Source organism: Staurois parvus, unplaced genomic scaffold (genome assembly GCF_062004578.1).
Source record: "Staurois parvus isolate SC_StPar_1 unplaced genomic scaffold, SC_StPar_1.0 ptg000111l, whole genome shotgun sequence".
NCBI lineage: Eukaryota > Metazoa > Chordata > Amphibia > Anura > Ranidae > Staurois > Staurois parvus.
The window spans coordinates 179,683-205,169 of record NW_028317907.1 but is presented as its reverse complement, the minus strand read 5'-3'; the positions used below and the strand labels follow the sequence as shown (position 1 = coordinate 205,169).

At 43.4% G+C, this 25,487-nt stretch overlaps 1 protein-coding gene across 1 annotated transcript in view; it reads right to left on the bottom strand.

Moving 5' to 3' along the window:
* LOC149467450 (sodium- and chloride-dependent creatine transporter 1-like) overlaps nucleotides 1–25,487 on the bottom strand; it is a 110,670-nt gene that overhangs the window by 30,451 nt on the left and 54,732 nt on the right. Inside the window, exons 4-7 of the mRNA XM_089671646.1 lie at nucleotides 16,977–17,253; nucleotides 14,034–14,166; nucleotides 5,814–5,948; nucleotides 2,464–2,567 (exon numbers count right to left, since the gene is read on the bottom strand). Coding sequence (XP_089527772.1) covers nucleotides 2,464–2,567; nucleotides 5,814–5,948; nucleotides 14,034–14,166; nucleotides 16,977–17,253 — 649 coding nt within the window. The remainder of the gene's footprint in view (nucleotides 1–2,463; nucleotides 2,568–5,813; nucleotides 5,949–14,033; nucleotides 14,167–16,976; nucleotides 17,254–25,487) is intronic.

Sequence of the window (25,487 nt, the reverse complement as noted above, 5' to 3'; positions counted from 1 at the left end):
GTGCCCCCCAAGCTGGTCTCATAGTGGTCCACAGTGCCTCCATGCCCCTTGAGAGTGCTCTGCCTTCACAGTGCCTCCCAATCTGCTGCAGATACAACAGCCCTCCATAGTGCCCCTAACTTCCAACATTGTCCCACAGTGCCCACCAACCATCTACAGTACCCCCAACCCTCTCCAGAAACCCAATCCCCTACAGGGCCACCAAGTCTTCTGCAGAGCCCCTCAACCCACTCTACAGCCCCTCTCTTCTACAGCCACATCCAACATTTCAGTGTACCTTTTGCATTCCCATACCTTTATTATGTGAGTATAAGTGTTATTTTTGTGCTGTTGGGGCAAGGATGGTTTTGGAAGAATTTACCAGGCCCTGGTCTTGAAACAGTTGGAAAACTACTTGCTATAGACCAGACTTTTTAAACCAGGGTGCCTTCATGTTTCTTTAAGGGTGTCTTGGCAAAATGCCTAAAAGTTGACCAAAAATTGTATACAAGCCAGGGGGTGATTCAAGCTTCTAGCCACCACTTGCTGTTGGGGCAAGAATGGTTTTAGAAGAATTTACCAGGTCCTGGCCTCGAAACGGTTGGAAAACTACTTGCTATAGAGCAGACTTTTGCAACCAGGGTGCCTTCATATTTCTTTAGTGGTGTCTTGACAAAATTCCTAAAAGTTGACCAAAAATTGTATACAAGCCAGGGGGTGGATCAAGCTTCTAGCCACCACATGCTGTTGGGGCAAGGATGGTTTTGGAAGAATTTACCAGGCCCTGGTCTCTAAATGGTTGGAAAACTACTTGCTATAGACCAGACTTTTGCAACCAGGGTGCCTTCATATTTCATTAGTGGTGTCTTGACAAAATTCCTAAAAGTTGACCAAAAATTGTATACAAGCCAGGGGGTGGATCAAGCTTCTAGCCACCACTTGCTGTTGGGGCAAGGATTGTATTGGAAGAATTTACCAGGCCCTGGTCTTGAAACGGTTGGAAAACTACTTGCTATAGACCAGACTTTTTAAACCAGAGTGCCTTCATGTTTCTTTAGGGGTGTCTTGGCAAAATGCCTAAAAGTTGACGAAAAATTGTATACAAGCCAGAAGGTGATTCAAGCTTCTAGCCACCATTTGCTGTTGGGGCAAGGATGGTTTTAGAAGAATTTACCAGGCCCTGGTCTCGAAATGGTTGGAAAACTACTTGCTATAGACCAGACTTTTGCAACCAGGGTGCCTTCATATTTCATTAGTGGTGTCTTGACAAAATTCCTAAAAGTGGACCAACAATTGTATACAAGCCAGGGGGTGGATCAAGCTTCTAGCCACCACTTGCTGTTGGGGCAAGGATGGTTTTGGAAGAATTTACCAGGCCCTGGTCTTGAAACAGTTGGAAAACTACTTGCTATAGAGCAGACTTTTTAAACCAGAGTGCCTTCATGTTTCTTTAGGGTGTCTTGGCAAAATGCCTAAAAGATGACCAAAAATTGTATACAAGCCAGGGGGTGATTCAAGCTTCTAGCCACCACTTGCTGTTGGGGCAAGGATGGTTTTAGAAGAATTTACCAGGCCCTGGTCTCGAAATGGTTGGAAAACTACTTGCTATAGAGCAGACTTTTGCAACCAGGGTGCCTTCATATTTCATTAGTGGTGTCTTGACAAAATTCCTAAAAGTTGACCAACAATTGTATACAAGCCAGGGGGTGGATCAAGCTTCTAGCCACCACTTGCTGTTGGGGCAAGGATGGTTTTGGAAGAATTTACCAGGCCCTGTACTCAAAACAGTTGGAAAAATACTTCCTATAGACCAGACTTTTGCAAACAGGTGGGCCTTCATGTTTCTTTAGGGGTGTCTTGGCAAAATGCCTAAAAGTTGACCAAAAATTGTATACAAGCCAGGGGGTGGATCAAGCTTCTAGCCACCAGCGTCATAACAACCAATAATTTCATCGACTGATACAAAGTACATTGGGCACCTGCTCAGCATCCTTGTTCTCCCCTCTCCATCAGCATTGGGGTCACATTAGCTGAGCGGGGGAGAGAAACTCAGGAAGAAGAGAAACACTGGAAAACTAGTCCATACCACTGTACAACGGTGTGTTTGCCTTGGAAGAATACATAACCTTTATTGTTGGGTGTCCAACGTTCTGTATGGTCTCAGGGCTATCTTCCTTGCTTATTTCTAAAAAAACTCCTGAAACATTTGCTTATTTTCCATAATTATTAGGAAAAATACAAATATTTGGAAGAAACAGTTAATACAATTTATGTTTGGTGGCCCCTTTATTGGCTTTAGTGCTCAGCACTGGACAAGCCGGAGGGAACGAAACACGTTAGATATAAGTTCATTGGTTTTAAGGATTATAAGTAGCGACATCTAAGGAGACTTCGGAGACTGGGGGGCGAGTGTCACCCTGGAAACAAAGCTTTTAAGACATATTGAGTTTGATCGTTGTCTTCCTTCATTGCGCACGGACTCACCTGTAGCAGTTATTGTGAAATCTGTTGTAGCTGCCAAGGGCTGTTAGAGCCCCTAACCCAATAGCATACGAAAAGAAGATCTGCGTTCCAGCGTCTATCCATACCTGGAAGGAAGAGATGGTGTATATTCAATTTGAGCCAACGTTATCTTAAGCCGTGAGCCAAAGCAGATGCCAGAGTCTCTACTCTTTACTCTTTGACGGACCCATGATAAATTATATTCTATGTGGCTTAAAATGTAAGCAACTTAAAAGGTCAGCAATATATATGTTCAGAGGAAGGAAACTGTTTCATTATATTATATATAAACCAGAGCATAATGGATATAAGTGCAGGCCTACATGGAAAGAGAAGGTTAAGCTTTATTTGACATTATTGTATATCAAATCAAAGGGTTCATATGGCAGCCAGAGCAATATTTAGGAAATAGCTGACGTGTTTATACATAAAATGCCGAGCAAGGCTCCAAAAACAGACAGCATTGAGTAATTTTCAACTTTCTTCTGCAATGGAAAACAGAAAGCTGGGGTTACAGAGTTAAGATTGCCTTGGTCCACTTAAAAGCTGTTCCGCTCCGTTTCTCCAATGCACTTGAAATGTCCACAGTTACCACGCTCACCAATGATGGCAGGGTAAAGAGATGATTGGTTGGTTGGGACAGGTACCTTGCACCTAATGAATTTTGACTTTCTTGAGCACCCTGCAGATTTCCATAAAAAAAGCTAAATTCAACCCTTTTATAAAATAGATGGGGTCAGTCTTGACACCCATTGAGGTACCACTTCACATGTTACCTTCCCATCACCTAAAATACAGATATGCTTTCCAGGTGAGCATTAGGTGTGAAAGTCCATTACAGTCCTTAGCAGGGCAAGAGTCCATAAATAGTAGTAAATCCATAACTGGTTCCTTCAAATCCATGTAATCCCCCCCTTCCCACTAAGTTCCCGCAAGGGGCGGTCGAGCAACAGAGTGACAGCTTCATTCTTAATGGCAAAAGGCCCCAAGGGACTCAATGAGCCCCTACTTATATAATTTGTCCTACAAAGGGTGGTATTTTCCTAAAAAAAGCATGGGAAAACCTGTCCAGCAGCGTTAACCCTTGCCCTTCAGGATCAGCCAGCTCAGCAGAGCAAACACAAATTGTAATATAGTAACCTTACATTAGAATGTAGGGTTTTTAAAGGACATGCAAACAACATCTGGAATATGCAGTTCAGTTTTGGGCACCAATTCACAAAAAGAACATTGGGGAACTGGAGAAAGTACAGAGAAGGGCAACCAAACTGATACGAGGCATGGAGGAGATCAGCTATGAGGAAAGATTAGAGGAACTGAATTTATTCTCTCTTGAGAAGAGGAGAATAAGGGGGATATGATCAGCATGTATAATACATAAGGGGGGATATGATCAGCATGTATAATACATAAGGGGGGATATGATCTCCATGTATAATACATAAGGGGGGATATGATCTCCATGTATAATACATAAGGGGGATATGATCACCATGTATAATACATGAGGGGGGGATATGATCTCCATGTATAATACACAAGGGGGGGGATATGATCTCCATGTATAATACATAAGGGGGGGATATGATCTCCATGTATAATACATAAGGGGGGATATGATCACCATGTATAATACATAAGGGGGGATATGATCACCATGTATAATACATAAGGGGGGATATGATCTCCATGTATAATACATAAGGGGGGATATGATCACCATGTATAATACATAAGGGGGGGATATGATCACCATGTATAATACATAAGGGGGGATATGATCACCATGTATAATACATAAGGGGGGATATGATCTCCATGTATAATACATAAGGGGGGATATGATCTCCATGTATAATACATAAGGGGGGATATGATCTCCATGTATAATACATAAGGGGGGGTATGATCACCATGTATAATACATAAGGGGGGGATATGATCGCCATGTATAATACATAAGGGGGGATATGATCGCCATGTATAATACATAAGGGGGGATATGATCTCCATGTATAATACATAAGGGGGGATATGATCTCCATGTATAATACATAAGGGGGGATATGATCTCCATGTATAATACATACGGGGGGGGATGTGATCTCCATGTATAATACATAAGGGGGATATGATCTCCATGTATAATACATGAGGGGGGATATGATCTCCATGTATAATACATAAGGGGGGATATGATCTCCATGTATAATACATAAGGGGGGGATATATGATCTCCATGTATAATACATAAGGGGGATATGATCTTCATGTATAATACATGAGGGGGGATATGATCTCCATATATAATACATAAGGGGGGATATGATCTCCGTGTATAATACAAATGCATTGAAAACCAATTAATCCGTTCCAGAGGTCAGAAAAAAAGTTTAAAATAGTCTTTTATCTGTTCAAAACTCTTTATAAAGTGCACTTTAAAGGCATAAATACTGTACAGGGACATGATTAAAAATTAATTTGTAAATGCACTGAAAACCAATTAATTCGTTCGTATTGAGAAAACAATTTGTAAACCGAGCCATTATTTTCAATGGATTTTCATTCGTAAACCGATAACTACATTAACCAAGGCTTTCGTAAACCGAGGTACGCCTGTACATTGATTAACAGGGAGCTATAAAAAAGGATCCTACCTTTGACAACACAGTACCCTACCTGATATAGGTACACAAGCAAAGTAAAAGTAAGTTGATCAGTTTCTTACTGAGCAGACAGTGCATAATGGTAGCCTCAAGGGACCATCAAACATGTAGGTACTATCCACCAAGAGGCTTTTTTTCAGAATCTCAGGTATAAACATGCATTTCTGGGTCTTCTGTGCATCCATGTTTAAGAAGCAGAAAGGAAAGAGTACCAGTTAGGCACCTCTTATCTCAGCTGTAACAACGGGGGTTAGTGAGTTCACATATTGCTGTTGGGTAAGAAGACCTGGCTCCCAATTGGTGTTTCAGTTGACCTCCGAAAAGAACACAATGAAACGTCTTTATGGAGCTAGCTATGTACAGTAAACAGGGGCACAGTCATGTTGGAACATAAAAGGGTCTTCACCAAACTGATTGGAAGTACACAATTGTCTAAAATGTCTTTGTACACTGTAACCTCAACAGTACCCTTCACTGGAGACTCCTGAACTCAATCATTTGGAGGGGTTTTCACATTCTTTTGGCCATAAGGTGTAGATGCGATGATCAGGTGTCCATAAAAATGTTGCCACATAGCCTATACCGTATGATCAGTGCCACGGACACACGGATTGGATTACTCTATTGTACCTACATACCATCATACAACTTCTTGCAATCTCTCACCTGAGCTTCAGCCAGCTTGGACCAGTTAGGCTTGAGATAGTAGACAATGCCATCCAATGCCCCTGGCAGAGTGACTCCATGGGCCAGGAGGACGATCAGGACCACGTACGGAAACAAAGCTGTGAAGTAGACAACCTGGGGAAAGAAAGTTGTTAATTTCTAGAGACTCCGTGAAGTGAAGAGTAAACTCCAGGCACATAATATAAACACCATTTATTGCATATTATGCGTAAATGTAGCTAGTGTAAAGCCGGCCATCTCTATCTATCCATTCAGTCGTATCCGACCCTTGGCGATTGCATGGACTGTCACTCTTAAGCAACTTTGTCCATGAATTCTCTTGGCAATTATTTTTACAGGGTAGGTTGCCAGGTCTTTCCCCAACCCCCACCATGCAGGAGATCCCACATGGCCAGGGATGAAACTAGGACAATTTAGACAGGAGCCAATTAACCTACCAGCATGTCTTTGAGAGTGTGGGAGGAAACTGGAGTACCCAGAGAAAACCCACGCAAGCACAGGGAGAACATGCAAACTCCATGCAGGAGGTGCTATGGTCAGGAATCGAACCCATGACCCATTTACTGCACGGCAGATGTGATAACCACTAAGCCACTGTGCCGCCCAAAGCTGGCCATACACGGGTCTAATTCTGAAAGAATTTTCTTTCCAAAATCTTTTCTAAGAATTTTCGGTTTGAATTTAGCACCATTAGAGGGTCACAGAAACGGCAGATTTTTGTGTGATCAGCAAATTTGAGTGATCGGGCATGTTGGAAATTTTTTGAAAAACAAACAAATTTCGAATCAATGATGGGAGAATCGTGTGAGAAATATAAAGCCGTGACCTGGAAAGAAAAGAAAATTCTTGGCCACGAAAATTCTTTTCTGTAGCAACAGGAGGAGAAATTGGAAGGTTTGGTTCGTTGATTTTTTAAATCATTGGCGGCACCATCAGATTACAAAAACGTGTCCGATTTTCAAAAATGTCCGATTAACTAAATAAAATTTCTGATTTTCTAAATAAAATTTCTGATTTTCTAAAGAAAATGAAAGGGAATTCAACCCATGAATGTCCTGCATAAGTCCCTGAATTTAACTTTATTTCAGCCTCTTGTAATCACCTGTGCTATTTTTTTCCCCACAAAAGTGCAGTTGCCCTTTAAAGGATAAATTTACCTTTTTTTACAAAAAAATAATAAATGCAGGCAAAAAAAATGTGCATTTATTATTGTTCGTTTCTGCAGCCTCTAAAGCAGGGGTGTCAAACTAGCGGCCCTCCAGCTGTTGCGAAACTACAAGTCCCATCATGCCTCTGCCTTTCGGAGTCATAATTGTAACTGTCAATCTTGCAATGCCTCATGGGACTTGTAGTTTGGCAGCTGCTGGAGGGCCGCCAGTTTGACACCAGTACTCTAAAACATTGCACCAGCGAACAGCGGATCACTGGTGCCATGCAGGTCTCCTGCAGACCTGTCAGTATATCTGCTTGCTCGTACGGGATGCATGGGCAAGCAGACATACGGACAGTAAGAATCAAAGAACTACCACTGCGCTCCACAGTGCCGTGGTAGTTACATAGTTACATAGTTAGTCTGGCTGAAAAAAGACAAAAGTCCATCCAGTTCAACCATAGAAATATAAAAAAAAAAAGTTATAATCCTACACCCACAGTTGATCCAGAGGAAGGCATTGAGAACTACAAGCCAACAGCTGCAAAGTCTGTTAGGACTTGTAGTTCATTCATTCACAGAACACCGTGAGTGAATGAATGACGCGGCTGGGTGGACGGAGCCCCAGACGGCCACGTTTTTTCTTTTTGTGACAGCTATCGAGGGGGAGGGGGGACTCTCCCCAGCTAGCTGTCACAACAGGTATCATGGAGGAGAGGTGGAAGGTCCATTGGCAACATGTTGCATGAATATGGGTGTAACATGTTACGGAAGGTGAACTTTTCCTTTAAATGTATTTAAGTTATTTAATTATTTATTAAATTTATTTCCTTTAAATTCTAATTTGGCAACTATTAAAATTTAGGGCAACAGATTGGAAAGGAAAAGGTCATTTTTTTTCCACCGAAATTTCACGTGGGAAGATTTTACTCATCGAAAGTCGAAAACTACACTTTAACAGAACGACTATAACACAATAAAACGATTCCTGATCAAATGAATTTCACATTTCATTTCCATTTAATTGCACACACGGCATTACACATCTTCCTGGTGTTGTCCCTCTAATGGATGAGCTGGGAGCCGTAATCCTCGGGTTGCAGCGATGGTACTGATGTCATTATCTAAATGAAATCACCGTAGAACACATTTAATGATAATGCAGCCTTCAGAGGCGAGCGTGCTTCACAGCGACGGCTGCAACCAGGCGTACTGCACCCTAAATAAAAACGAGGCTGTCAGGGGGCGACTACAAATCCCAGCATGCCAATGTTTTCTATTGGAGTAGCTCAACACACAAATCACCATTTTTGTAAATCCAATCACTAAAATCTCCTAGATTATCATTTAAAAACGTTTTTCAACATTCCAGCTTTCATCAATAATACCTGATGATGCCGCCATGAAGACCATTATTTAAACACTTTCTGCTATAGGGTGACAAAGCCCAGTTTTGGATTGTTAGCTGTGTTGTCATCTACAACATGCCCTCCCAGGGCTGCTGTTAGAAACCACGGGGGCCCCATAAAGCCAACCTGACAGGACCACCCAAATCACGGGGCCCCATACAGCCAACCTGACAGGGCCCTGCAAACCATGGGGCCCCATACAGCCAACCTGACAGGATCCCCCAAACCACGGGGCCCCATACAGCCAACCTGACAGGACCCCCCAAACCACGGGGCCCCATACAGCCAACCTGACAGGACCACCCAAACCACAGGGCCCCATACAGCCAACCTGACAGGACCCCCCAAACCACGGGGCCCCATACAGCCAACCTGACAGGACCCCCTAAACCACGGGGCCCCATACAGCCAACCTGACAGGCCCCCCCAAACCATGGGGACCCATACAGCCAACGCGACAGGACCGCCCACACCACCGGGCCCCATACAGCCAACCTGACAGGACCCCCCAAACCACGGAGCCCCATACAGCCAACCTGACAGGACTCCCCAAACCATGGGGCCCCATACAGCCAACCTGACAAGGCCCCCCAAACCACGGGGCCCCATACAGCTAACCTGACAGGACCCCCCAAACCACGTGCCCCATACAGCCAACCTGACAAGTCCCCCCAAACTACAGAGGCCCATACAGCCAACCTGACAAGGCCCCCCAAACCACGGGGGCCCCATACAGCCAACCTGACAGGACCCCCCAAACCATGGGGCCCCATACAGCCAACCTGACAGGGCCCCCCAAACCATGGGGCTCCATGCAGCCAACCTGACAAGGCCCACCAAACCACGGGGCCTCATACAGCCAACCTGACAGGGCCCCCCAAACCACGGGGCCCCATACAGCCAACCTGACAGGACCCCCCAAACCACGGGGCCCCATACAGCCAACCTGACAGGACCCCCCAAACCACGGGGGCCCCATACAGCCAACCTGACAGGAACCTTCCCCCCAAATAAACCCCACAGTTCATTTTACTTATGAACTACAGTTAAGAATGAACACAATGAGTGATCGGTACAGATTGCTCATTGTGTTAATTCAGGACTGGAAGGGGCTGGTAAATGTGACGTATTTACGGAAACCTTCCCCCACTCTCCATCCTGAAGGATCCTATAATCTTAGTGCCTGCAGATGCCGGTGCAAAGGAGGGTAGCAGGCAGCACTGCGGGGATGGGTGGCACGCAAGGGGGCTTGAGCAGCAGGAGGAAATATATGGTGCACAAGGAGGGTGATGTGGGGCAATTACTGTTTGTTTTGTTTTTTTCTGAACGATCCAGGTTATGACTTTTTTTTTCTTTTGGCAAGTGGTATAATAACTTTTTTTTTTTGTGCGATAAAGACTTACGATTTTTCCTTTTTTTCAGCTTAATTATCATTGTTTGTTTTGTTTTTTTAAACAATCCAGAAAATACATTTTTTGGATGTGCTATAGTAACTTTTTATTTTGCTTGTACAATAAAGATGTTGTAATTAAAATTTTTCTTTCTTCATTTTTTTTTTTCTGTTACAAAGATAATTGCCCTGTTTTGACCAACCCCTGATGCATTCCTCCCCGCACACCGAGGGCTTGATCTGTGATCAAGCCCCGGTGGGTGGGGCGAAATGCGTCAGTGAATGTGGCTGGAGGGGCAGCTGAGGCCAACGTTCTTACCGAGTTTATTGGGTTGGTCTGAGCCAGGGGCGGACTGACAACTCTTGGGGCCCCCGGGAAATAGGGGATCATGGGGCATCTGTGTCCTTGCCCAAACTCAAAAAAAGCCTATGAAAAAGGTACCAGGGGCATCTCATGGGGCCCCCTACTGACCCGGGCCCTTGGGCAGTGCCCGAGTTTCCAAATGGTCAGTCCGCCCCTGGTCCGAGCAGTTTATCTTCTTCTTACATTTACACTCCTGGATTGTGTTGAAACTCCGGCTCTCACTCACTGCGTACTGGCGGGGTATCTCTATGCGGTCTGGCTACATAATTTATTTCTATTTATTTAGGTAATGCTCTACGATTTTTTTTCACTCAAGAAAATAAGAAAACAATAAAGATATTATTTATGATAAAGTAGTTATTTGATACAGTTGACTTCCATGATAACGAAAAAAAAAAAATAATAACTGGAATCAATTTATTGAATAAGATCTCTGAAGACTGACAGGTCCTCTTCAGAACAGTAATGTTAGGGCCCTACGTCTATGGCTGGTGTGTGCTGGTATCTTGCATGTATCCGTGCTTCTTACTACCCATGTTCGCCTGTTTTATTTGAGATACACATTAGTATTGGAGGGAGAGCTGCAGAGATTAAACTCTGACGCGGTTTGATTAAACTGCCTGTCCGGTGCAATCAGCCGTGCGAGGAGAAGTGGAGAGGGGCGGGACACGTGACCCACATGGCAATCAGCGCTGAGAGCTGAAAACGGTCCCCTCGGGGAGATGTGGAGAGACAGCAAGGAGAGAGCCTTCATCACATATCCGGCTGTACTTTCCCTACCGCCGCTCAGACTGATGCCCAGCGGGGATAGAGCTGCCACCTTTTCTGAGAAAAAAATTCAAGCCTTATGATTGCTTTCCTACTAATTAAAATTATGTAAAATTTTGGCCAGGTATCTCTAAGCTGGCAGAGGGTCATAGCTAAGGTCTCATTCAAACGGGCCTCTTGATGACTCCTTTTCTGGAGGTTAAAAAATAATTGTTTTATGATTGCTTTCCTATTGATTAAAATTAGGTAACATTTTGGGCAGGTAATTCTAAGCTGATGTAGCAGAGTTTCTCAACCAGGGTTCCTACAGGCATTGCTAGGGGTTCCTTGAGTGATGAGCAATTTCTGCCTCTCAGATAAGTTCCCACTGACACCATTGATCTTTTTAGCTATCTGTAAAGGGGTAACTCTTTCCAATGGCCAATGAGTTGCAGATATAGTTGTATTGTAGAACATTTTTTCATGGGTTCCTCTGTGTTGAAAAGGTTGAGAAAGGCTGTGGTATGGAGTCAAGCCTCATTCACATGGACATCCTGCTGCCACCTTCTCTGAGAAAAAAAAATACCGGCTTTATGATTGCTTTCCTATTAATAAACATTTGGTAAAATTTTGGCCAGGTATCTCTAAGTTTTCTCAACCAGGGTTTCATGAAACCCTAGGATCCTTCAGAAGTTGTCAGGGGTTCCTTGAGCAACTTCTGTCTCTAACATAAGTTCCCACTGACGTCATTGATCATTTTAGCTATCAGTAAGGGGGGAATTATTTCCAATGACCACAAGTGTAAGAAGCATCCTTCCCACTGACCATCACACTAAAGTATCATGAGTTGTAAATATAGTAACTTTTAGCCAGGGTTCCCAGAGACCGGAAAGTTCTTTCAAGGGTTCCTCTGTGTTTACAAGGTTGAGAAAGGAGGTATCTCTAAGCTGGCATAAGGTCATAGCTAAGGCCTCATTCAAATGGGCCTCTTGATGCCCCCTTTTCTGGAGGTTAAAAAATAATGGCTTTATGATTGCTTTCCTATTGATTAAAATTAGGTAAAATTTTGGGCTGGTAATTCCAAGATGATATAGCAGGGTTTCTCAAGCAGGGTTCCTCCAGAGGTTGCTAGGGGTTCCTTGAGCAATGAGCAATTTCAGCCTCTCAGATAAGTTCCCAATGACACCACTGATCTTTTTAGCTATCTGTAAGGGGGTAACTCTTTCCAATGGCCACAAGTGTAAGGAGAATTCTTCCCACTGACCATCGCACTAATGTGTAAGGAGTTGCAGATAAAGTTGTATTGTAGAAAAATTACTGCATGAAAAGAATACCGAGCTTATGGTGGCTTTCCTACTAATTAAATTAATTTCCTAATAATTCAAAAAGTTTTGCTTTTAGATAAACTTTAACAAAGGAAAATATGTACATTTTGTGATGGAAATATTGGTGCATTTCCCATACACCTTAAGACAGGGCTTGAATAAGCCACTCGCCCGCTCGCCAAATGGGAGGAGAAATTCCTCTGTGGCAAGCGGCGAGCAGCAAGCACAGATGAAGCATGGAGCGACTGCCCCTGCGCTCCAAGCCTCATTGTGAAGCCGAGTTACGGTTTACAACTTCCGGTTTCCGGCTTCCGCGGCACCGCCGCCGAGGGGACAGGTGCAGGAGAGGTCCGCTCTACTCCGCTGAGAGGAGACACCATCTCCACCACCACGGGGGACTCGGAGGGACTAGGAGTAAGTACTGTATACAACATGTCATATCACTATAATGGCGTACAGGGGAGCTGGGATATACATTACTGAGTATATAGTGATATGACATGTATACAGTAATGTATATCCCAGCTCCCCTGTACTCCATTATAGTGATATGACATGTATACAGTAATGTATATCCCCCTCCCCTGTACTTCATTATAGTGATATGACATGTATACAGTAATGTATATCCCCCTCCCCTGTACCCCATTATAGTGATATGACGTGTATACAGTAATGTATATCCCCCTCCCCTGTACTCCATTATAGTGATATGACGTGTATACAGTAATGTATATCCCCCCTCCCCTGTACTCCATTATAGTGATATGACATGTATACAGTAATGTATATCCCCCTCCCCTGTATTCCATTATAGTGATATGACGTGTATACAGTAATGTATATCCCAGCTCCCCTGTACTCCATTATAGTGATATGACGTGTATACAGTAATGTATATCCCCCCTCCCCTGTACTCCATTATAGTGATATGACGTGTATACAGTAATGTATATCCCAGCTCCCCTGTACTCCATTATAGTGATATGACGTGTAAACAGTAATGTATATCCCCCCCTCCCTTGTACTCCATTATAGTGATATGACGTGTATACAGTAATGTATATCCCCCCCTCCCCTGTACTCCATTATAGTGATATGACGTGTATACAGTAATGTATATCCCAGCTCCCCTGTACTCCATTATAGTGATATGACGTGTATACAGTAATGTATATCCCCCTCCCCTGTACTCCATTATAGTGATATGACATGTACACAGTAATGTATATCCCCCTCCCCTGTACTCCATTATAGGGATATGACATGTATACAGTAATGTATATCCCCCCTCCCCTGTACTCCATTATAGTGATATGACATGTATACAGTAATGTATATCCCCCTCCCCTGTACCCCATTATAGTGATGACATGTATTCAGTAATCATTACAACAATCTATATCCGGTGCATTACTTCTCAACACGTTTCGCCTATTTTAAGGCTTCTTCAGGAGCTATTGAATATAGCACCTACAACAATAAATCATGCAAATTACACAAATTTCCTTTGTATCCCTCCTCTCTTCTCTTGCATCGTGTATTTTTAAACACTTGCTACTCATATTCCTGATGCCGGTCCCTAATTTTTCCATTTTTAGAATCCTGCGTATTGGCTGCATCCCTGTAAAATGAAACTGACGGATTTACACTCAGTTATTGACCTCCATGCCTAGATAGTGGTGCCGAAAAAATTATTAAACAAGACCAGATTTCTAGAGCAGGTTGGAGAAGCCATTAATCTCGTTTGCCATTAGTAACACAAGACTATTTTCTGATGTCTATATATGAGCTCAGTGTTATCGTTACGTTACCTTTCCAGTCGATTTCACGCCCTTCCAGATGCAGAAATAGACAATGATCCACGTGGCCAGGAGGCAAAGTATCATCTGCCAGTTCAACTGCCCAGGCTCATTCAGACCTCCGGAGAGCTGCAGCACCTTATTCCTGCAGAAGAAAAACAACAATAGGCTTTAGGTCCCATGTCAACCGAATTTGGGCCAAAACCAGTTCCCTAAATTCAAAAATAGGTTTTTGGGCCTGTGTTAATGGCATTATGTCATCATCAGTTTGAGTGCCTTGATACAGAAACTGCATATTTCATATTTCCTTGGTAAAATTGTCTCACAATATCTAAGAAAGCCGCAAATATCCTGGCTACCTTAGCTGACTTCATACCAAAAGAATGTCATTACAAACTGAAGAAGTCCTTAAAATGTCATGTTGCTCTAAAGGGGGATAGGTTGGCCATTCCTTACATTCAAGTCCTGTATATACTACAGCTATAACTTGGAATATTCGGTCTTGTATCGGAGCTGCTATCATGCACATGTCTGCTTCTGATCATCTGTGCCACGCTGAAAAAGCGGACGGGACTCCGTGGCAAAAAGGCATCTTTAGTTAAGTATTCTTGATATATTTTCTAATTTTAATTAATTCTTTTTTATCTGTATCTGTCATTACGTAATTAAATGTTACAAGTGTTCTTGTGATCTCTCTTTGCACATCTCGAATACAACCCCCAAAAATGTAAAGTATCACATAACAGCGAAAAAATAGTGTCTTCTGAGATCACTGACAACTCACTGGCAAGTTGACCTCCTTCTGACCAGCATTGGACCTGCTTCAAGGGGGTTTTGTATTCCAATAGGCTTTTATGGAAATGCATAGCCTATTCGAAGCCAACCAAAACTGTCAACTCAAGTCCTTTGACCCTAGGTTCACATATGTGCAGGTGGTGCGGCTACATTCTAAAGAAAACAGACTATAAGGGTTCATGTACACGGGGCCTTTGGAAAACTCTTCTGACCGCTGGAAAGTGACTGCTGGAAAACGTAGGTTATAAAACGTCAGTTTATCCGCGTCTGCATTTAGAAGCATTTTTAAAAGGTAACCTCAGGAGACCTTCCCAAATGCCCAGAATGGGGCCTGGGGTCAGTAGAGGGCCCCATGAAATGCCCCTGGTACCTTTTTTATAGGCTTTTTTGAATGTGGGCAAGGACATAGGGGCCCCATGATCCCCTATTGCCCGGGGGCCTCATGAGTTGTCAGTCCGCCCCTGTCCATAAGACGCAATTTATTCCCCCCAAAAAGTGGGGGAAAATGTCTGTGCGTATTATGGAGCAAATATGGAGCAGCACAGACTGGTATTTCCACCGCCGCTGTGTTAGAATACCGGGCCGGCTGCTCGGCTCTACTGTGTAGAAGAAACTGCTTCTCAGTCCTACCTGTTCCTCGGTCCAGCGGTGTCCTACTTTCATCGGCCATCTTCTCTCCCCGACGCCAGCATCTTCAGTGTGGGCTCCCGGCTGTGACAGCTTGCGGCTTCACAGCCAGGTGCCCACTGCGCATGCGCGAGAAGCGCTGCACTTTGTGAATGGCCACCTGTAGTCTTCTGGGACCTGTCACGTGTCCCACAAGACTATGGGGAGGACAGCTCCGCAGAAGTGTGTTGAGGTCAGGGGCGGACTGACAACTCATGGGGCCCCCGGCAATAGGGGATCATGGGGATCCTGTGTCCTTGCCCAAACTCAAAAAAGCCTATGAAAAAGGTACCAGGGGCATCTCATGAGGCCCTCTACTAACCCCGGGCCCTCGGGCAATGCCCGAGTTTCCAAATGGTCAGTCGGCCCCTGGTTGAGATGACCTGTCTTTTCTGGTTGTATTCACTATGGATCCCATCATGAGCATAATGCGGCGCGTTCTACCATTTTTTCCTTCACGCGAAACCTGGAACTGACTGCGCTGATGTATCGGGTCAATTTGAATACATGGAGAACACTATGCGTGAATTTTTTATGAAGAAAAAAGGCTCTGGACCGCATCTGGATATGGAGCTGTCAAAAAACACGTCTAAACGCAAATGCTTGTAAATGCGGTTAACCACGGTTACAAGCATTTGGCATTTGAAACGCCGGTAAAATCTACTTCTGAACGCAAGTTTGGAGCGTTCAAAAAAAACGACTGTAAACTCAACTGCCTGTAAACGACTGTAAACGATGATGTGTACACGGACACATAGGAAAACATTAGGGAGAGTTCAGGGGCTGCTGAAAAAAATGCTGAACAGCTCCTGAGCATCAGTTTAGCAGCTGCAGTGTATATGGAGCCCTAAAATGTTTCACGCCATTTGTTCTGATCAGGGGTGGACTGACAACTCATGGGGCCCCTGGGCAATAGGGGATCATGGGGCCCCTGTGTCCTTGCCCAAACTCAAAAAAGCCTATGAAAAAGGTACCAGGGGCATCTCATGGGGCCCCCTACTGACCCCGGGCCCACGGGCAGTGCCCGAGTTTCCAAATGGTCAGTCCACCCCTTGTTCTGATTTGCCTGAATGGTACTGAACTGATTTAAACTGAAATCCTGGATTTTAAAATAAACACTCTTGGACTGGAACTGATTTCTCCTGCAACTCAAAAAATCCATACAGGGCTGTATATGACATGCAGTCATGGTCAGGGGTGGACTGGCCATTGGGGAACTCGGCACTGCCCGAGGGCCCGGGGTCAGTAGGGGGCCCCATGAGATGTCCCTGATACCTTTCATAGGCTTTTTTGGGTGTGATTTGAGTGTGGGCGATGACACAGGGGCCCCATAATCTCCTATTGCCCGGGGGCCCCATGAGTTGTCAGTCTGCCCCTGGTCATGGCGATAGTATGGGGATGGATGAATGCAAAGACAAAAGAGCCAAATGACAAAAAAGTGGAAATGCACCACCAAGTAACAATAAAACAAAATATATTGTCTTTCATACTCACTCCCAGAACTCGATGACCGGTGATCTCTTGTTCAGGAGAGCATCACAGCTGATATTGTGCGTGGTGCTGAAGCCGGTTGCATTGGCTGAAGTCACGTTGGAGCACTGGTCTAGTAGGAAGACTTCGGTACACTCCTTGGTGTTCCAGGGATGTCCACAGGTGGCCCAGGGCAGGGTGTTAGTGAAGGAGTGTACCAGGTAATAGAGGCCCCAGACCAGGATCATAATGTAGTACGTGTTACAGAAGAACACAATCACCATCGAGGCAAAGCCAAGACCTGCCGGACATAAAAAAACCCCAAAACAAAACGGAATATTAGCGCTGTAGAAAAAAAATGCTAACAGACTAACTAATAATGCCGTGAAAATGCTGATTAAAGCCATTACAAATATGTAGTAAAGCCCAACTTTAGCCGAAATTTTTTCTTGGTTTTAGATAGAGAAGGTAAGGGGGTTAGAGCTTCTGTCAGGTTTCAAATGCTGTCTGTTTTCATTACATTTGCAAATACTGTATATGTAAAGCCAGGGTCGTGGATAAAGGGGAACCACCAGTCCTCCTGTACGGGGCCCAGGCCAACAGGGGCAGCACAGTGGCTAAATGGTTAGCACATCCACCTGGCAGTACCATGGTCATTGGTTCAAATCCTAATCATGGCACCACCTGCCTGGAGTTTGCATGTTCTCCCTGTGCTTGCAAGGGTTTCATTTGGGAACACCAGTTTTCTCCCACACTCCAAAGACATGCTGGTAGGTGAATTGGCTCCTCGTAGTCATCAACATGTGAAAGTCACCTCCACCAGAAGAATTGGAAGCTCACCTTTAACCCCTAGATACTGAGCGCACACAAATATGTGGCCTCTCAGGATCTGGGCCTTGATGCCCTCCCAGCACATATTTCCGTGACTCACGGAAAGGTTGCGATCAGGACCTCTTCCAATCATGTGATAGTGAATCACAATGGTCACAAGACCCTAAAACCTCAGCTTTTGAAACCTCTTAAAGGGCCGGGAGGTGCTGGCACAAAGGGGTTAAGAATTGACTCCTGAACCAACAGGTAGTCAAAGGACAGCACAATGGCTAAATGGTTAGCACTTCCACCTGGCAGTACTCAGGTTGTTGGTTCAAATCCAAACTACAGCACCACCTGCCTGGAGTTTGCATGTTGTGCCTGCAGGGGTTTCCTCCAGTTTCCTCCCACACTCCAAAGACATGCTGGTAGATGAATTGTTTCCTGTCTAAATTGTCCCTAGTATGTATGAATGTGAGTTAGGGACCTTAGATTGTACGCCCCTTGAGGGTTAGGGACTTTGTACGCCCCTTGAGGGTTAGGGACCATAGATTGTCTGCCCCTTGAGGGTTAGGGACCTTAGATTGTATGCCCCTTGAGGGTTAGGGACCTTGTACGCCCCTTGAGGGTTAGGGACCTTAGATTGTATGCCCCTTGAGGGTTAGGGACCTTGTACCCCCCTTGAGGGTTAGGGACCATAGATTGTATGCCCCTTGAGGGTTGGGGACCTTAGATTGTACGCCCCTTGAGGGTTAGGGACTGATGTGAATGTACAATATATATGTAAAGCGCTGCGTAAATTGACAGCACTATATAAGTACCTGTAATAAATAAATAAATGCGCTTCCCCTTTAAGGGCATATGGAGACTCCAGGTCTTATTCTTCCTCTTTCCCATACAATCTCAGCAGTGTTAATCCATCATAAAACAACAAAAAAAGAGCCCATAGTGTTCTCCATATAAATATATTTAATAAAAGAAGTGGAAATACCCTAACAATACAGGGCACTCCACTGTGCAGGTTTGTACATTGCCACAATCTGACAAGATGGCCGCGGGATGACGTTATGTGCGTGGCTCCCCCCACTTACACATGTATCGTCCAAAGGCGAGACTTCCTCAGTAGGCCTCCCTCATCTCGCAAGAGATGGGCGATGCAGCTTCGGGTGGTTGTGGGTGCGGGAATCGCATGTAGTGTGAGCCTAGCCTATTTGTCCCATTTACTGTTATCATTGAAAGAGAAAGTAAAAGAAAATCCTACATTTTGGATTGTCCCAGGAAACGTAATAGAGGGGAAATCTTCCACTAGTTCTGATGACCTGGGGGTCCCTAAGGGATTCCCTTAACTTTCTGGATTTCCTCTCACTTCCTGTTGGAATACGGGACAGAACGTAAAGGAATATCTCCAAAATGAGACACAGATGGTGAAAAAAAAGCTGATGGGTTATAACTCTCTCTTGCTCTATCCTAAATGGAAAAAAAAAGTTTTGTCCATAGTTCTACTTGAAGTCTTTTCACTTGTGCAATTTTGGGAGGTGAGAATGCCGAAATAAGTCAAATCATTTTCATTCATCCCTACATAGTTACATAGTAAGTCAGGTTGAAAATAGACACACGTCTCCATACTTTCTAAACAAAGGCCCAGTTTATTGTTCTTCAGACTTTAGGGGGGATCAGACTGTGGCCAGCAGGATTCGATATTTTCCTGGCATCAGTGGGAGTAAGCATCGCCACATTCAGTATTAGGGGGGGAGTATTCATGCCCCATCACTAGTATCATTGGCAGGAATAATGCCCAATTGACATTATTCCACCCAATGATACCAGTGATGGGGCACAAATACTTCCAATTGGTGTCAGTGGAGAAATGGTGACCTTTTTTGTTGGTATCAGTTGGCAGAATAGTGTGTCTTATCAGTCTACGGAATAGTGCCCTAAGGGCCGGTTAAAGGCAAGCAAAGGGCCACATCTGGCCCCAGAGCTGCAATTTGAAGACCACTGATATACAGAATATTATACCCACAGTTGATCTAGAGCAGGGTTTCTCAACCAAGGTTCCTCCAGAGGTTGCTAGGAGTTCCTTGAGCAATTTCTGCCTCTCAGATAAGTTCCTTCTGACCCCATTGATCTTTTTAGCTCTCTGTAAGGGGGTAATTCCTCCCAATGACCACAAGTGTAAGGAATATTCTTCCCATTGACCATCACACTAATGTATCATGAGTTGGAGATAACGGGGAAAAGTTTGCAGAATAGTGTGTCCTATCAGTCTACGGAATAGTGCCCCAAGGGCCAGATAAATTGACATTATTCCACCCAATGATACCAGTGATGGGGCACAAATACTTCCAATTGGTGTCAGTGGAGAAATGGTGACCTTTTTTGTTGGTATCAGTTGGCAGAATAGTGTGTCTTATCAGTCTACGGAATATTGCCCTAAGGGCTGGTTAAAGGCAAGCAAAGGGCCACATCCAGCCCCAGGGCCGCAATTTGGAGACCACTGGTATACAGAATACTATACCCACAGTTGATCTAGAGCAGGGTTTCTCAACCAGGGTTCTTCCAGAGGTTGCTAGGAGTTCCTTGAGCAATTTCTACCTCTCAGATAAGCTCCTTCTGACCCCATTGATCCTTTTAGATCTCTGTAAGGGGGTAATTCTTCCCAATGACCACAAGTGTAAGGAATATTCTTCCCATTGACCATCACACTAATGTATCATGAGTTGGAGATAACGGGGAAAAGTTTGCAGAATAGTGTGTCCTATCAGTCTACGGAATAGTGCCCCAAGGGCCAGATAAAGGCAAGCAAAGGGCCACATCCAGCCCCAGGGCCGCAATTTGGAGACCACTGGTATACAGAATACTATACCCACAGTTGATCTAGAGCAGGGTTTCTCAACCAGGGTTCTTCCAGAGGTTGCTAGGAGTTCCTTGAGCAATTTCTGCCTCTTAGATAAGTTACTTCTGACACCATTGATCTTTTTAGCTGTCTGTAAAGGGGTAATTCTTCCCAATGACCACAAGTGTAAGGAATATTCTTCCCATTGACCATCACACTAATGTATCATGAGTTGGAGATATAATAATTTTTAGCAGGGGTTCCCAGAGACCGCAAAGTTATTTCAAGGGTTCCTCTCTGTTGAAAAGGTTGAAGAAGGCTGCTCTATACAGTTCCTACAGTTTCTGCACACCTACCGAGAGATAATCCATTGGAATGCCACCTTGGGGGCTTTCTGAGCATAAAAGTGTCTTTTCTGTTTCCACACATTTTATCAATTATCTTGAGAGGGGAAAAAAAAAAAGATAACGGGGAATAGTTTATAATAATATTTGATGTACCCAATAGTTTTCACATTCTATAAACTGCCAGGGTCCTCACACAGCATGACAGCAGAGTAATTAGATGTCTGTGAGTGGCGACAGGCCGGGGAAGATAATATTTTCCTTGTGAAGAAGGAGTACATTGTCTAAGTTACCAGCAGAGATGAACAAATCAGACCACTTGTTGGCAAATGGAAAACATTTTTGATTTTCCAAAATTTATTCTTTCTGCCAGATCAGTAGAAAATCAGTTTATTAATCACCATTGTGAATCTGAAAATCTTGGAGACTGCAAAACAATTAAGCAATTTAATATCTCAATATTCATCATTATCCACTTGCCGTCCGCCTGCTGCTTATAAACGGCAGGGCGGTGGCAGTGCAGGGGCGGGTTGCCGTTCATAAATGGCACCTGCCTTTTCTAGCTGTGCGCGATCCCTGGTGATCCTGCGCGATCCAGTGCCCGCTGTGTCCTCCGGACACAGTGATACACCAATCGTCGGACGGGACCTCTGAGGTCCCGATCATGTAATCACTGATTGGCCAATCAGTGATCACATGCAAAGCAGTAAGCAAGATGTCACTTGTGATATCATTGCTTACTACGTGTGAAATCTGTGAATGATCACAGAGGTCACATGGTACAAGGCTATTCACAACAGCCTTGTACCATGTGACAAGCTGTGACCAATCACAGCTCACTCAGTACTTCTCAATGACTGCAAGAATGCAGACAGAGAGAAAGAGAAATGATTGCTTTTACATCCTGTATGGGTGTAAAAGCAATCAGTGTAAAAAAAAAAAAAAAATCTTCATCACCCCCCACAAGTAGTACAGTGTCACCATGGTGACACTGTACTGCTAGGGTGACAGTATGTAAAAAAAAAAAAAAAATAAATAAAAAATAATAATATAAAAAAATAAAATAAAAATGTAAACAAAATGTTTAAAAATTATAATTTTTGGTTATAAACTAATTTTGATTTTTTGTTTTTGCTAAAAAAATAACGGAATCAATTTTGGCCAAGATTTAGGATGAAATATTATTTATTTGCAAAATTTTATTAAAAAAAATGTTTCAAAATTTTTGGACGTTTTCATTTACTTAGCAAAAAAAATAAAAATCCCAGCGGAGAATAAATACCACCAAAATAAAGCTTTATCTGTCTCAAAAAAATGGTAAAAAATTTACATGGGTACAGTATTGCATGACTGCGCAATTGTCATTCAAATTGTGATAGCACTGAAAGCTGAAAATTGCCCTGGACAGGACGGGGGTAAAAGTGTTCAGACAGGAAGTGGTTATATTTGGAATATTGAATAAGTCATCAATTTACTGATTTAGCTTTTTGGTGAATCGATTAGATCATCCTTTTCAGATTCGTAAAATTAAAACAAATCAAGTGTCAATTTTTACAATGTAACACCACCAACTTCATTTTAACCTCCCTGGCGGTATGATTATGTCAGGAATTTTGTACCAAAAGCGGTACCATTTTTTTGCATGGAAATTTGGTGTTATGTATTGTAGGCCTGCAATTCTTAGTAATTATTTACTTAATAAATACTCATAAAAAATAATAATATAATAATAATATATTTAATTCAATAATATAATCAAACCAAAAATCACTGAAATGTGAAATAGAGCGCCAAGTTCGCACATCGCTGAGCTCAGTCGCAGAATCGTTTTCAGTGTCTGATGAGGAATTTCCCCCACGAATCATTATCACTCAATTCTGCAAGTGGTTCTGATTTACTATCGCTGTTCTCTAGCCGGTCTAAAACCTCTTTTGACCTAAAGGGACGCTTTTTGGACGCCGTGGACTTTTCTAAGTTTCCAGGCAGAAAGAACAGTAAAAATGCAGGCAGGGCGCCGGACAAAGCACTCGGGACAAAATGTATGTGAAATGCTTTGATACAGGAATGTTTTGCTATGAAATAATCGTTTTTAAAAAAAGTAATTTTTTAAATTTTCAAATTTGACGCCGGTTCCAGCGCCTGTACGTCCTGATGTCACAGGGACCGGAACACGGAAGCCAGATGCCGGCATCGGCCGGAGGAGATGGCCGGGGACGCTGCAGGGGACGCATCTCGGTAGTGAAGGACAAGTTAAGCGCTGTAGGGAATCCCTGAGCAACGCTGCAGTGTATTCCCGAGTGTAGCTCAGGGTTACCGCTTTTGGTACTGAAACTTTACCCCGAGCTACACTCGGGAATACCGCCAGGGGGGTTAAGCCCTCGTGCATACTTGACGTTTTTACAGCGGCTGTTTTTGGCGTTTGACTTTTTTTTTCTACAGTCAATAAACCCCCCAGCATGTTATCCTATGTGTCCGTGCACACATAGGCTGTAATCAACATTTTTTGGCTGGAAAAAAAACCCAAAACTAGTGGGTTTCTAGAGGAGTTTTTCAGCTGTAAAAATGCTCTAACACTGAAAAACGCGGCAAGACACTGCAAACCACCTTTGTTTAACCTTTTTTTGACCAAAAAATTTTTTTGTGGGTAACAAAAATGCTAAAAACCACAGACGCAGCAAAACGCTAATGCAAGAACACTAATAAAAAGCTGAAAAACAGGACTTTACACAGCTAACGTTACCAGTGTTATCAAAATGTCCCGTGTGCATGAGGGCTTAGTCATACTACCCAAACTGCCATTGTTATTTTTGGATAGTTTTATTGGCCAAATGTTGCCGCCATCTTAACTGGTAATTGCATTCTCATAATTAAAAATACAATTTTAAAAAAATGTAACACCTATTTTTCTTTTTTTTCTTTTTTAAAAGAATGGAAAAGAATTGAGAAAGGCTAGTTTATAATAATATTTGATGTACTCCCAAGTTTTCACATTCTCTGAACCGTCAGGATCCACACACAGCACGGCAGCAGACTAATTAGATGTCTGCAAGGTGATGACAGACGGACGGAGATAATATTTTTCTTACGAAGAATGACTACCTTGTTTAAAGTTACGAGCAAAGGTGGAAAAAAAACAAATCCTACATCTGCAAGCGTTTTTTGATTTTTCAAAATATATTTAATAAAATATATAACACAATAAAATATAAATTAATAGCTGATAAAATGCAATCAAATATGTAGTAGTGAAAAATCAGTTTATTCTTGTGAAAACTCAGTTTATTTATTGCCGTTAACAACCTAAAAATCTCAGATACTGCAAACAATCATGCAATTTGGGATTTCATGATTAATCTCTATATTTAGGGGAAATTTAAATATCTGCTAAATTACCATTCTATAGCTTAACTGATTGGATAATCCCTGTTCATTTCTTAAAGCAGAACTCCAGTTCAAATTTTTTTTCTTTTTTAGCGGGCAGTGGGGCTGTGCCCTCATTGCATGGACTGGCTGCTTGTTTAAGCCGAAAGGACCGGTCTTGTGGGGGGGGGGGGAGGGGGGGAAGGGCGGGTCAGGTGAGTGTATTTTCTAGATCTAAATATTTGGATCTAGAAGATATAAAGGAGCCTGAGAGTGTACAGCGACACTCACCGGCCACGTTATTAGGTCCACCTTGCTAGTGCCAAAAAAAATCTCCCCCACACCATTACACCACCAGCCTGAACCATTGATAGAAGGTAGGATAGATCCCTGCTTTCATGTTGTTTATGCCAAATTCTGACCCTACCAGGGGCGGACTGACAACTTATGGGACCCCCGGGCAATAGGGGATCATGGGGCCCCTGTGTCCTTTCCCAAACTCAAAAAAAGCCTATGAAAAAGGTACCAGGTGCATCTCATGGGGTCCCCTACTGACCCCGGGCCCTCGGGCAATGCCCGAGTTTCCAAATGGTCAGTCCGCCCCTGGACCCTACCATCTGAATGTCGTAGAAACCAGTCTGCCCATTCTCCTCTGACACCAACAACTGCCACTCACTGGATATTTTTTAGTTTTTAGACCATTCTCTGTAAACCTTAGAAATGGTTGTGTGTGAAAATCCCATTAGATCAGCATTTTTTTGAAATACTCAGACCAGCCCATCTGGCACCAACAACCATGCCACGTACAAAGTCACTTAAATCCCCTTTCTGATGCTCTGTTAGAACTTCAGCAAGTTGTCTTATTTTTATTTTTTACAGGTACTTATATAGCACTGTCAATTTATGCAGCACTTTACATGTATATTATACACTCCCATCAGTCCCTAACCCTCAAGGGATGCAATCTAAAGTCCCTAACTTACATCCATATACTAGGGCCAATTTAGATAGGATCCAATTAACCTACCAGCATGCCTTTGGAGTGTGGGAGGAAACGCATGCAGGCACAGAGAAAATATGCAAACTCCAGGCAGGCGGTACTGTGGATGGGATTCAAACCAACGACCCTAGTACTGCCAAGTGGAAGTGCTAACCATTTAGCCACTGTGCTGTCTGTGTCTGCTC